This window comes from Choloepus didactylus, chromosome 5 (genome assembly GCF_015220235.1).
Source record: "Choloepus didactylus isolate mChoDid1 chromosome 5, mChoDid1.pri, whole genome shotgun sequence".
NCBI classification, from domain to species: Eukaryota; Metazoa; Chordata; class Mammalia; order Pilosa; family Megalonychidae; genus Choloepus; species Choloepus didactylus.
Window position 1 is genome coordinate 5172566 of NC_051311.1, and position 13439 is coordinate 5186004.

Sequence of the window (13439 nt, forward strand, 5' to 3'; positions counted from 1 at the left end):
CTTCAGAGCCGCAGCCCAGCGAGGCTGGAGAGGACGGGGCTGATGGCAGGGCGGTGGGAGGTGGGCTGGGAAGGGCCTGGAGTGAGCTCTCAGAAACCTAATCTGTTTTTCTGTGGGCAACAGGGAGCCACTGAGGGTTTTTGTAGAAGGGATCTGGTGGCGGGAAGGGCATCCAAAGAGAAAGACTGGAGCAGGCAGAGCAGGAGGGGACGGCGGTGGCATCACTGGTCGGCAGTAAGGCCCGAGCAGGCCCCTGAAGGAGGGTGGAGAGCAGGCAGGAGAGGACGGTGCGGGGCATCCAGCCGACAGACCGTCGGAAGCCACCTGTTCCCACGATCCGGGTTTCTGCACTGACGGTCACACTTACCCGCTGTCATTGCTGCTGCTACTGCACGTTTCTTTCTGAATTGGATGGAATTCACCCTGTGATCAGTTAACGGATGATGAAGTCAAATTTAAAGACCCAATTCCATACCAGCAGGCAAGCATCTAACTGCCCGCTCCTGTCCCAGATGTGTGGCCTCGCCTGGGCCCGGCCATCCCACCTCCCCACGCTCTCGTGCTTGGCTTGCACCTGCCTTGGATGGCGGGTGAGGGTCGGGGTAGCTAATCAAGGATTTTTGTCTAAATGGCTCTTCCAGACTGCTGAGCTGAGGTGCACACAGAAGAGGGCCCGGACTAGTTATCAGGAACACACACATCTAACCAGTTTTCTTCTGGCGCCTCCTAGAATTCGATGGAAACGAGTCAACAGAGAGAGAGGAGGAGTCAACAGAAGTGGAATGCAAAGCACACCCTCAAGGACTCCACCAAGAAAAAGACACAGTGATCAGAAACGAAAAGAACTTGGGGTTCCCAGGGCTGGCGGGCACCAGCACGGCTACTGAGACCCACCCCCTCGCAGCTTCCTCTCTGCTCGGCGATGGTGCTCCAGGGGTGCAAGGAAGGATCAATAATAATCCTTTCTCCTAAGTGCCACGAATGTTCTGGAAACTCAGCTCATCCATATTCTGGATCTCACGTCTCCCACGGGTGAAAGCCCAGGTCCTCCTCCCAACGCCAACCACAGAACGGGAGCGGAAAGAAAAGGAAAGAAAAGACCTTCCACCTGCCTTCCCAGAGCTGAGCTCCAAGGGCTCGAAGCTCCCAGGGTGGCCGGAGGGAGTCAGTCTGTCCAGCTCTCTCTCCTGACATCCCCAGCACCCGCCCCTGCTCGGGAAGCTGTCCTCTGAGACCCTGGGAAGAAGTCACACCGAAATGCACCCTTTCCCGGGCCCGACACATAACCAATACGCCTCCAAGCCGCACATCCCTGTCCCGCGACGGCCTCGCCTCCGCCACAACGTGGCAGGCATCTGCGGGGCTTCATCTCAAAATCCTTTCTAATCCGACATCATTCCATAATAAACACATCCTCAGAAAGAGAAAGTGCATTTCAAGGGCACCTCTTGGGGATATTTTCAAAGGGGGGAGAACTCGGCATGATTTTTAAATATGATCTTTCAAAATGGCTTCAAGAGATACTAAACTGCATTTGAGATGGTTAATGATTCAATAAGGTAACGAGAATTAGACCATTTTAAGTATATGCTGGAACCTTTTTAGTTGGCTCAAATAAAGCATCTCCTTCCATCATTTTCAATCATCCAACTATTTTTTAAAAAACTGTCATCCTCCAATTATAACAAAAAAAACTGTCACCCTCCCATATCAGGCCTATATTATGAGGCAAAAGACCCAATTTTTTCTATGCAGTAATAACTAAAAAGTCAGGCAAGGCACAGGTAAGTGATGCTAACTACAGGCCATGATGTCCTTCCATAGAAACTAAGTGCCACTGCCAACAATGTCACTTTCAACAATGTGACAGACTCGTGTCTGCAAGGCGGGTATGAGAAAACAACTCTCAATGTAGTGTGAATAAGGGAAGGTCTGCTACCTGGCAGGTGATACCCACCTTGCTGTGCTAAGGCTTAAGAACATTCCCCACTCAATTCCTCTAAAGTTCCTGTTAGGTGGGTATTACTTTCCCATTTTATAGATTATCATTAAACCCAGCAGAAAATAAAACAGCTTTGATAACAAATGCTTTTAGAAAGACATCCTATCTTGAACCCGAGCCTATAGGCAGAGAAGGTGAACCCCAGCCCGAACCCCGAGTTGGGAATGCCAAGCCCACCCGGCCGGCAGGGACACGTCTTCCCTCGGTTTCCCCACTGAGAAACCCACTGGCCAGACCTCCAGGCAGCCGCCTCAACCCCTAATCCCAACCCACCACTCCAGGTTTCCCAGAAACAACGCTGGGGTCACCCGGAACAGGGGCTCACAGGTAGGTGCGTCATGACCGGGGGGGGGGGGGGCAGCAAACACCTGCTCAGCGCTTTCCAAGGGCCAGGCTCTGAGAAGACAGAGGCGACCCAGACAGGTGAGCTGGGGTCACCCCGTTCCCAGACAGGTGAGCCGGGGTCACCCCGCCCCAGGCAGATGAACCGGCTGATCTGGGGTTACCATGCAGGGGGATGAGTGCTGAGCTGGGACCCGGGGGCTCGCTGGGCAGGGGGGTACCTGGGGAGCAGGGTGGGGTCAGCACAGAGGGACAGCCATGGCCTCCGAGTTCCCAACCCCCAGGCAGGGTTGCATGTGCAGCCCCAAGGCTCTCCCATGTAAGGGGCATTAAGACCCTGGGACTAAACCAGGGCTTATCGAGCGTTCTTGACATCAATTCCAGTGAAAACACTTCACATTGTGATCCAGGGCGTGTATTTACACATACGACTGTGGGAGGGGGGAGGTGTTTGCCAAACAACACACTTTACTACTCAAGTGCACTCTACTCTCTTTCTTTCTTTCCTTCTCACTTTTTTTCTTTCTTTCGCCTTCTTTTTTTTCTGCCTTTCTTTTTCTTTCTTTCTTTCTCTTTTTAATTCTGGTCACAGGTCTCTAACGAGAGGCACACCTCAGCGCAGAAAGCGCTGCTGTAAACCCTTCCATTTATCACACGCACCCCCTCCCTCGCACCCCGTCCACCCCATCGCCCCGGGGAACGGGCACTGCAGGGCTGCAGGGGTGAAGCGGGCTCTGCCTCCTCCCCTCCCACAGCGCTGGGGGTAGGCACTGCTGTTCCCATCCTACAGATGAGAGCACTGAGGCTCAGTGATGGACAGGCTCACTGGCAGGGCACGCCAGTCCTACTGGCTCTAAAACTCCAGCCACCGCCTGCTGCCTTCCATGAAAAGCCTTATGTGATTAAAGCTAACTTAACAGTGAGAATCTCATCAATCCCCTTGAGACAACTCAACTCCTTAGAGTGTCCCAGAGCCAGGCTTGGGAGGCCCAAAGAGAGGTAAATGAAACACACGGTGGGGAAACTCGCAGCTAAACCTCATTTCCTTCCACGTCCTCTGATTGCCCCCTAGTAAAAACACTCCACCGGCTCAACCCTCACGCCCCGGCGGGCTGAGCGTCTAGCCCGGCGCCTCCAGGCTGGAGACAGAAATATTCCAGAAAGAGAACCCAAACGCAGGCAGAGCAAGTAAACACAACACTCAGCTCCTGCTGTTTTATTTTTAAAGTCTTCCAGAATTACGTTAAGGGAAACCATTTCGCGGGAGGGAGTTTCATTTGGAAGGATAACTAAACATATTCAGCACAGATATCTGTGTTTTTTTAGGGCCAGAATTAAAGATACATTTGATATAGGTACAAAATATCTTAAACGTGATCAGGTCAGCACAAGTTTTTTCCTCCCTCCCCTTTCAAAAAAAAAAAATCCTGCCAAAGTGATGATTTGGGGGAATGACTCGCCAAGGTCCCTCCCCAGAGCTAAAATAACTTGACATTTCGTGGCAGCACACTAATCACAGGCCTTGCTATTCCTGAGTGGAAATGTTTCTCCTAAAATTTTAAGAACTGATCTATTTTTTTATAAACACATAACTCATGCAATTTTGACTTTCACACACAATAAATTAAATCATTTATTTGATAAATGGCCTTTGGGGTTTATATTCTTTGCATGGCTCACTGGGTATCAAAATATTGACAGTTCAATTTGGCATGTAACTTTGCATATAAACATGAGTGGTATTTTTTGTCTAATCATCTAGTGTTATTTTGCTCAGCATCTCTGGGCAATAAGAATATTGTCTAGTCCTCTTTTCTTTACAAGTTCCATGATAAAGGAGAAAAAAAAAACCCTGACTCTGCTAAAGAACGCCTGCCTGCTTATGAAAACATGACAGGCACTGAAGCAGACCAGCTTGTTTTTTAAATATTTTCACAGTGTCCTCTGCTGCATCAGGAACTAGATGTGTACTGTGTCTGCCTGACATCTAACAAAAGATCAAAATTTAAATATCAAGTAAATTATATTTTATACATGTTCCCCTTTGCACAAAATCAAACAGGAAACTTAAATTTTTTATAGTTTATATTCTATATATAATATAAACAAGCAACACATTTAAACTGAATTGGAGCTCGCTCCTTCATTCCATTTTAAAAATGCCCTCAGGTAGCAACTGAAATAAGAAGTCTTTATGTTTCCTTAACATAATTCTAAATGTCTCTGCTCTTGCCTTCAAATTTTTAAAGCGTTATTCCTAGTATTTATTTTAAAGGTTCTTAATTTAATTATGTTGTCACAAGAAATGCTACTTAAATCTCTTTCTGAAAACACTGAGAGGTTATGGAAAGCAACATAAATGTCATCAGAAATTAAAGAACTGATATTGAATCTCCATGAACCAAGAAAGGGGTCATTTTCATGACAACTAAATGTAAAATATGAACCTTAATTAGATCTTGGTTTGAAAAAAAGCTACAAAGGCTTTTTGGGACAATGGGGGAAATGTGGACATGGAGGAGATGTTATTATGGAATCTCTATTAATTTTCTTAGGCACGATAGGGCTCTGTGATCCTTTGAGAAAACGGCCTTATTCTTGGGAGGTTCATGCTGTTGTTTTTAGGGACGAAGTGCCATGATATATGAAACTGCCTTTTAAATGGTGTGACAATAATAAAATGATTGGTATATATATTTAGGTAGCTAAAAATATGAAGCAAAGGTGGTAGAATGTTAACAAGAGTAGAATTTCTGTGGCAGATATAAAGATATTCATTGTTATTATTCTTTCAACCATTTTGTATGTCTGAAAATTTCCACCATAAAAAGTTTCAGGGGGAAGATTAGTCATTTTCATTTATGTATATATGTATGTTGAATCTTGTACCAAACTCAGAACAGATAGAACATTGCTCTACACAGACGTGGAATATTTCATTTTCCAGTAGCAGTGTATGTTTGAGAATCTGTTTTCCACCACTGACCCGGGGATAACATGGTCCTCTAACAGAGGACCAGCTGACGGCCACACTCGGACGATTCAGAGTGGACCCCCCAGAGGGCAGTCCCCGCGGACCCCCAAGCTTAGGAAGTTAAGGGTTCCCGAGCCCAGAACCTCGAGGCAGGCAGAACCTGCCGCTTTCTGGGGTTCTGCTCTCTGGAGATGGCAGGTCACGCTTGGGACATGAACCGAAGGCCGGATCAGACACATTTACAACATCAGCTCCCTCCACTCACTCCCGGGTGCTCCCTGTGCGCTCCTCTCCACACGCTCAATGAGGTAGATGGCCAGGAGCCAGATTCAAGAAATTCCAACTTAAAACACACAGGAAAGCCCCAGCCTCACACAAGAAACCTTAGGGAGAAATGCTGTAAGCACTCCATCTCGAGACACCTAAAGTATTAAAAATAAGGCTCATGGCTAAAACCACACAGCACGGTGCTTCCTAGTTAAAAAGAGCCTCTCTGGGTTCGGGTCCGAACGGCTGACAGCTTGCCATGAAGGGGGACGCGGGCCAGGCCCCTCGAAACTCCGGTCTGCCTTTCCAGCTGGACTGAGCTTAAACTAGGCGGCTGGCAGCGAGTCCCCAAGGAGCACACGGTGATCAGCGGGCACACGGGCACCTCCTTCCTGTCCTTTTTTTTTAACATTTCTTTTTTTCCTTTGCTCAATTCTTTCTTTCCATATATACAACATATACATATTACATATATTACATATTACATATATATGTTAATCTTCACCTTCTCCTCCTTGGCTTTCTCTCCTGTCTTCCTCTCCTCTCCCCACTGGGGCCTGCAGTGCTGTAAAGAGCCCTGATTCAGCCCCCCAGGCCGCCCTCCCCTAGCCCCATTTACTGAGGCTCTCCTTCCCCTTCCCCCCCTGCGCTGCAGCCCGCCTTTGATCCTAAGAGGGGTCCTTCACCCCTCTCTTAAAGGGAAGCAGGAGACCAAGGCGCTGAAATCTCCATTTTGCTTCACAGCACCCCAGGGAGAGGCACGCTGCAGACAGGCTGAAAACGTCCGTAAGTTTGGCCTTCACTTCAAGAAAGTCCCGAATGCTGCCCAGTGCCCCCGTTTTCTAATTTCTTCAAAAGGTCCTGGTCCGCCTCAGCTCTAAGCCAGGACCTGGCGGAGACACAGAGGCTAAAGGATAAAAGCTCTTCCCCAGACAGGTCCTCACCCACTACACCTGTGCACCAAAAACGTCCTCTTCCAACACTCTCCCAGGACGGGGCGGGTGGGAATGAAGCCGGGGGCCTCCCTCAACAGGACACCCAAGGAACCTGCTTCAAAATCTGCAGGGACCACAGAGCAAGGTCAGGGGGCCTCAGAGCCCCTCTGCGGTCCTGCGGGGGAGCAGGCGGACGGCCCCGCAGTCCGGCCGAGAGACCCCATGTGAGAAGAGTCCAGGACGGCCACCCAGGGGAACAGAGAGAGCCATCCCTGGCCCAGGAGGCCACCGGGGGAAACTGGTCAACTTAACCACCTGCCACGTCAGGAGCCCCTGAGCCCCTCGGGGGGCTTACCCGCACCACAGTGCCCCTTCCTTCAAGCTTCCAACGGGGATAACAACAGCATCCGCTAACTGTACGGTCCTGGTGAAGAGTAAAGGGTCACTGAGTGAGCTGCGGGCAGACCGGGGGCTAAACATGAGCTCGGAGCCATCAGCAGCATCTCAGAATTGGCGCCAAGCAGGCCCGCCCGGAAGCCTGCCCAAGAACCTCCCCTCCTCAGCTTCCGCAGCAGAATTACTCACGGCCGGTTCCCTGGTTCTCCACCGAGACAAGAGAACCAGGCTGCTTTCCCCGGTGACCGGGCGTGGACACAAAACTGCAGAGTAGCGACCTCGGAGCATCGAAATGGAACCTGGATGGACCTGCCCCGCACTTCAGAGCCCACCCACCCCTTCTCAGGGTCCAAGCAGGCACCCCTGATTCCACCGCAAGGAGAACCTCCAAAACGAACCACCTGGGTGAAAGACACCCAAATGACCCTGGGCCTTGTGACCTTCAACAAAGGGCTCGGCCCCAGCCCCGGCGGCGTGAACCGGTGACAGGCCCCGCCCGCGACGACGGGCCAGATCTGGGAACAGGTACAGCGGCTCCTGCTCCGCCCCGGCCACACCTGGCTAACGCAACACTCACGCGTTACAGTAGGGCTTCTTTTCATAGCCTTTGTAGTTGCTCATGTTCAGAGCCATCTTGCAGACCTCGCAGTGGAAACAGCCTTTATGCCAGTACTGGAAAAAGATAAATATTTGAAATTTACTAGGATGCCAGTTCTCTCCAGGGCAGCTACGGAAGGAAAGCGTGTTGGACGTGCGTCCGCCGTAACATTTGAACAGAGAACAACGCAACTGTAGGGAAGAGACCGGGGGTCCATTTACCCACTTGCGGTCCCAATAAAGCAGGCAGGATCAGAACCGAGTTTTCCGTCCCGCCGCACCCCAACTGCAGACTCCGGGGGGGGGGGAGCTCAGGGCTCTGTCCTCCGCGCACTCACCTCCCCGAACTCCCCGAAAGGAGGTGAGCTTGGGGGTGGGGAAAGGGTACCCCGGGTCGGAGCGCCAAGGGCCTGGGCGCAGGTTTGTGAGGGCTCCGTAAGGACGCAGCGCCCCGCGGCAGGCGGCCCGGCGGGCAGGGGCCGGGCTGGGAAGGGGCCGGAGCCGCCATCCCCGGAACTGCGGGGCCCGGGAGCCGGGGGTCGCCGCGCGAGGAGGGGGCGGCGGGGGACGCTCGAGCTGGCTCCGGGGGCCCGTCGCTCGGGTCCGCGCCCTCCAGCCCCGGGAGGACAGGGCGCCAGGCTGGGGTTAGCCCCAGCCCTTTCCCGGGGCTCCGCGACCCGGCGGCGAGGCCCGGTGGGCTCCGAGCGGGATGACGCCCCGCGATGCGGCGGCGGCCGCCGGCTGACATCTTGAGCCCCCTTCGCCTCGCCACCCCGCGGGCGTCCCGGGCTGCGGGCGGGCTCGGATGGCGGGGGCGGGGGCGGGGGCGGGCGGGCGCCCGCTGTCCCCGGCCGGGCTCCCCGCGGCACCCCCGCAGGGACTCCCCGGGCCCGCCCAGCCCGCACCCCGGCCCGGCCCGACGCCTCCCGCGCCCCTGCCCGCGAGGCCGCCCCTAGGGCAGGTGCCGCCCGCTCACCTTGTCCAGGCAGGTGACTTTCTCCGTGGGATACACGACTTTCCCGCAGCGCGCACACGGGGGGTTCATGGTCGCGGCTCCCGGGGCGGCGGCGGGGGGCTCCGAGGGGCCGCTGGGACATGCCCCGGCCCCGCACCGCCTCGGGCCGGCGGGGGCGAGGGGCGCCGGGGGCGCGGGGGACGCGCGCGGGCGAGGCGCGGGGCTCTGCGGGCTGCGCGGGGGCTCCGCTCCGGCTCCGGCTGCCGCTCGGCGCCCCAGGTACGGGTGACTCACGCCGGCTCCGCGCCCGCCCCTCGCCACCGCCGTCGCCGCCGCGCAGGCCAAACCCACCGGCGCGCAGCCCCGGTGCAGGGAGCGAGCACGCCCGGCCCGGGGAGGGGGGGGGAGTGAGGGGGAGGGGAGGGCTGGGGGAGGGGGTGGCGGGCAGGTGGGCGGCGGGGAGAGGGAGGGGAGGGGACACGGGGGCGGGGGAGACGGCGCGGGGGGTGAGAGGCCTGGGGGAACGGGGGGAGCCGGGAGGGAGCGCAGTGGGGGTGAGGGGGCTGGGCTGACGGGGGCGGGGGAGGGAGCGCAGTGGGGGTGAGGGCGGTGTGGGGACAGCGGGGACGGGGGACGCTGGTGGAGCCGGGTGGGGGTCGCAGCCCCTCTCTCTGCCTGCCCCTCCCCCTCCCGGCTGACGCTGGTGCGGGGCGGCCGCGGGCGCGCGGGTCCGGGGTGGGAGGGGAGGGGCGGGGCTGGGGGCCGGGCGCCCGGCCCTCCCCGTGCAGACCGCGGGCGGCGCCCCCAGCCCCCGCGCCCCGGCCCCGGCCCCGCCTGTCCCCGCCGCGCGCAGCCCCCGCTCGGGCCGCGGAGCCGGAGACCAGGGCCCCCCGAGACTCGTGTCCACGGGCCTCTGCGAGGGGGGTGCCCCGCGGCTGCGGGATGTCCCGGGACCCCGAGGGGCCGAGCCCTGTGCCCGTCCCCAGCCCCGCGTCTCGCTGCTCAGCTCTGGGACAGCGGCTGGTCCCCCGGGCCCGAGCGAGCCTGTCCTGGCGGGGAGCGTGGGCTCGGGGTCGCCGGCGCGTTCGCGGTTAAACGCCGGCAGGGCCTGCGGGGCCGGCGCCATGGCGAGCGCGGTGCCCACCCGGCGAGGGGAACAGCCCGCCCGAGGCCGAGCGCGGCAGGAACGGAGGGATCAGGAGCCGGGTTAGCTGCGCCCGGACCGCAGGTGAGTGGGCTGGCGGCAAACCCGCGCCGCTGCCCGGCTCCCAGGCCCAGCCCGGGGGTGACGAGAAGGCGGCCTCGTGTAAAGCTCTCAACCTCCCTCGGCCTCGGTTTTCTAATCTGAAAATGGGGGTGACGCCACGAGCCCCAGAGCAGCCCCTGCCCCCTCTCCAGAGCAGCGCGCACCCTGGAAGCACTGCCCGTCAGCTCCTGCGTCGCAGGCTGGTCACACCCAGCGAGCAAACACACTCCGTCGCCAGCATAGCAACTACTGGGACAAGTATTTGCATAGCAACTACTGGGACAAGTATTTCTGCCACTTAAGAAAAAAAAATCACAAATGCAGCCTTTCATGAAAAAAGAAAGAGATTGCATTTTGACTTTCAGAAGAGGTAACTTCTTAAAAAGTATCATCCAACTGCAACAGCCTCACGACTGTGCCCAAAGCAAACAATAAATCTGCTGTCACAGAGAGGACCCCTTGTCATTTGGAAAACACTCCAGAGCTCATCAGAAATGCCTGAGGAAAAAAAATATTTATGTGATCACCTGAAAGGCAGTAATTTCTTTAGCATTTAGATTCTCGTAACTGTAGATAATAAAATGTGGTCCAAAAAATCTTATTCCCTTTTTAAAATGGTAAGCATAAAATTCCAACAGAGTGATGATGTGTGAGATTTATAGCTGATTGTACTGTACAATACAATACTATACAATTTATACTATAAATTGTATAGTTTTGTAGTAAACCAGTGCCCATCACAATGCTTCACACATAGTAGGCACTTATTAAATGCTTTTTGAAAGAAAGTTTGCATACAAGTGAATAAATTAAAGCTAGAATTAACTGTGATGTTTTGTTCTCTCAAGAATAAGCACTGAATGCTCAGTTATATTTTCCTCTCATTTCTTTTTTTCCCTTGCTATTTTCATTCTCTACAAAGCCAGCTTCTACGTTTTTCAATGCCATTTTACTGATGTAAGAAGAATTTTAACACCATCTGTGTTAAAAAGACTTCTTTATTTCCAAATTCAAAGTACTATAAACAGAGAATTGGCAGAAACCTGTCGGCTGGCCCAGCTTTCTCCTTTGAGCAGATAAATGATTCCATTATTCACTAGAAAGACCCCTTCCATATCCTTCCATATCATTTCGGACTCGACTGGTCAAGAAATCCTTCTTTTATTGTAACTCTACCTCGACAGCCCTACTTTAAGGTAAATCCATTTCTGCTGGCTTGAACCTCCCCAGATATAAAAAATAACTGACCCTCATCATCCTCATAAAAATATTTATATACTTAAATAATTAAAGTTTTTGTTTTAGCTAAATTTAGCTAAAATTCCCAAGTCAGTTTCCTTTTTTTGCTGTGGCTTATTTATGTAGAACCTATGGAAAACCTTTATCATTCAGGCCATGTAATTGAGCCCCAGACTGAAAGTCGAGAGAGTAATTAATACTACAAAAGGCCAGATAGTGGCTTTTTTTTTTTTTTTTTTTTTTTTTACTTTGGATTGTAGTGGATTGTATGACTGGTTCACAATTTGGGGCTCCCTCCAGACCTGGTGACACTCTCCTCCAGGCAGTGGCCTCCCCCACAGCAGTGACTCTGGGTTTGTCCGGGTGACAGCCTGTGTGCAAGGAGAGTGGATGTGACATATGGGTACTGGAGCAGAAGCTTTAAATGCACTTGCATATTTGCGCCTGTCCCCCAGCCCCCCTGGGGAGAGAAGAACCCCAGGGAGTGAGACAACCCATAAAGCCAGTGGAGCCCAGCTTTACCCAGTAAAGCCACAGCAAACCCACAGCCCTCCCAGAACACAAGCAAGAAGAATTGTTGCTGTAAGCCGCTGAGATTGGGGCAGGGAGGGGGGAAGAGGATGTTTGTTACTGCAGCAAAAACTGACTAATACATCAGTGATGAAAATGGAAGTGCGTTCCGCTCCATTAGCAACCAGGAACTAATGAATTTACATGCAAGAGTCAGTGTTTCTTTTTTTACTTTTCTGAAAGATGAGCTGTTAGAAGTGTGATGGCCAACAAAGCATAGCTCTTCTTACTAATGAACCGTGAGGTCTTTCCATGAGGCTTATGACATGCCTTCCATTTGTCAGGCACTGTGTAAAATTGTGTGCGTTGCTACCAGCGGCCTCAAATTTACCATGGATGCGAGTTTTCCCAAACAACAACTTTGTAGGCAGAACTAAAGGAAAATGTTAAATTTTAGCTCACCATGTCATTTGATAGTTGGCCTTAGCCTGAAGAAGTTGGTCTCCAAAGAGGTTAAGCACCGTAGAGAAATTTATCTCACTTATCACAATGGTACCCCTGCAAGTCAATGAGAAATGTAAAAGAAAAACATGGGAAATTCAGGATTCAGCAGCTGCCGTAGCCACAGAATCTCCTCCTTTCATCCATTCGATATGCAGTTATTGGTAGAGAGGGTGTTGGGCACGAGGAGATACAATGGGGAGTAAGGCAGAATCTCTGCTTAAATTCCATCTAGTGAGACAGAAACGTAAGCTAAGAACTGTAATACAATGTGGTAGATGTTCCAATAAAGTTCTGCCCACCAGGAGGTCAGGGAAAGCTCTTAGAGGAAGTGGCCTCTACGGTCTTCAAGGAGGAGTAGGAGCTATCTGGTGCCTCTTCTCCAAGAATACAAGACCCCCTCAAGTGAGGTTTTAGGGTCATTACCCTAATTTTCCTTGTTTTAGAGATGGTTCTGCTTTAAATTTTTATACATACTGGAAATTCATGTAAATTCCTTCACTGACCCCTCTCAACATAGCATAGCATACCTACGGACTTTAAATATTGATGAACTAGTTCTGGGTGGATGACACATCTCATCACAATGTGCACCCCCAAACTCTGATTTACCAAAAGTCTTGGTAGATACCAGCTCGTAATTGCAGGGTTGACCCAGAGCCTATTAGGATCTGGAAAAAAAACAGAAAAGAGGCACAGGGGAGCAGCCACACGTGGTTTTGCCCCTTCAGAAACTGAGCCCCCAGGATGAGGTAGGAGACAGACCAGACCCTCTTAGTAGGCAGAATAATGACCCCCGAAGATGTCCTCTCCTAGTCCCCAGCACCTGTGATCTTGTTCCGTCATGTGGCAAAGGGGGCTCTGCAGATGCGATTAAGGACCCTGGGCTGGGTGAGGACACTGGATTGTCCCAGTGGGCCCAGTGTCTTCACAGGGGTCCTTCTGAGAGGGAAGCAGGAGAGTCGGAGCCAAAGGAGGAGACATGACGGCACAGCAGAAGCTCGAGAGAGAGATTTGGGGACGCTGCAGGGTGGGCCTCCGGGGTGGAGGGAGGAGCCGGGAGCCAAGGAACGCTGGCGAGCTCCAGAAGCCGGAAAGGGCCAGCAAATGGCTCACACCTGGAGCCTCCAGCGGGAGGGCGACCGGCCAACACCTTGATCGTGGACCCTCCCACCTCCAGAACTGGACGTGCTAACTGGGTGCTGTTTTTAGTCGCTGGATTTGTGATTTGCTGCAGCAGCCACAGGAAATGAAGTCAGCCTCTCTGAGTGAAGTCTTTCTCACCTTAGGGAGTCCTGAAAGAACCAGCTGGAAGTCAGGTTGGCTGTGATCCGTTATCGCTGTTGTCCCCACGGAAGACGGCCTGAAGTGAGATGGCCAAAAGCACAGTGCGCCCTCATTCTCTCCCATGCCCAGCCTAATAACAGGACTTATTTTACCTGGAAGTCCGCAGATAATTGTCTCACTTCTCCACC

The 13439-nt window shown here is 53.2% G+C and overlaps 1 protein-coding gene across 1 annotated transcript in view; it reads right to left on the reverse strand.

Annotated features, from left to right (window-relative positions):
* The window catches only part of NEBL (nebulette), a 341590-nt gene extending 332741 nt beyond the window's left edge, over positions 1 to 8849 (reverse strand). The window contains exons 1-2 of the mRNA XM_037837689.1: positions 8490 to 8849; positions 7494 to 7588 (exon numbers count right to left, since the gene is read on the reverse strand). Coding sequence (XP_037693617.1) covers positions 7494 to 7588; positions 8490 to 8558 — 164 coding nt within the window. The 5' untranslated portion in view covers positions 8559 to 8849. The remainder of the gene's footprint in view (positions 1 to 7493; positions 7589 to 8489) is intronic.
* Positions 8850 to 13439: the final 4590 nt, after the last annotated feature.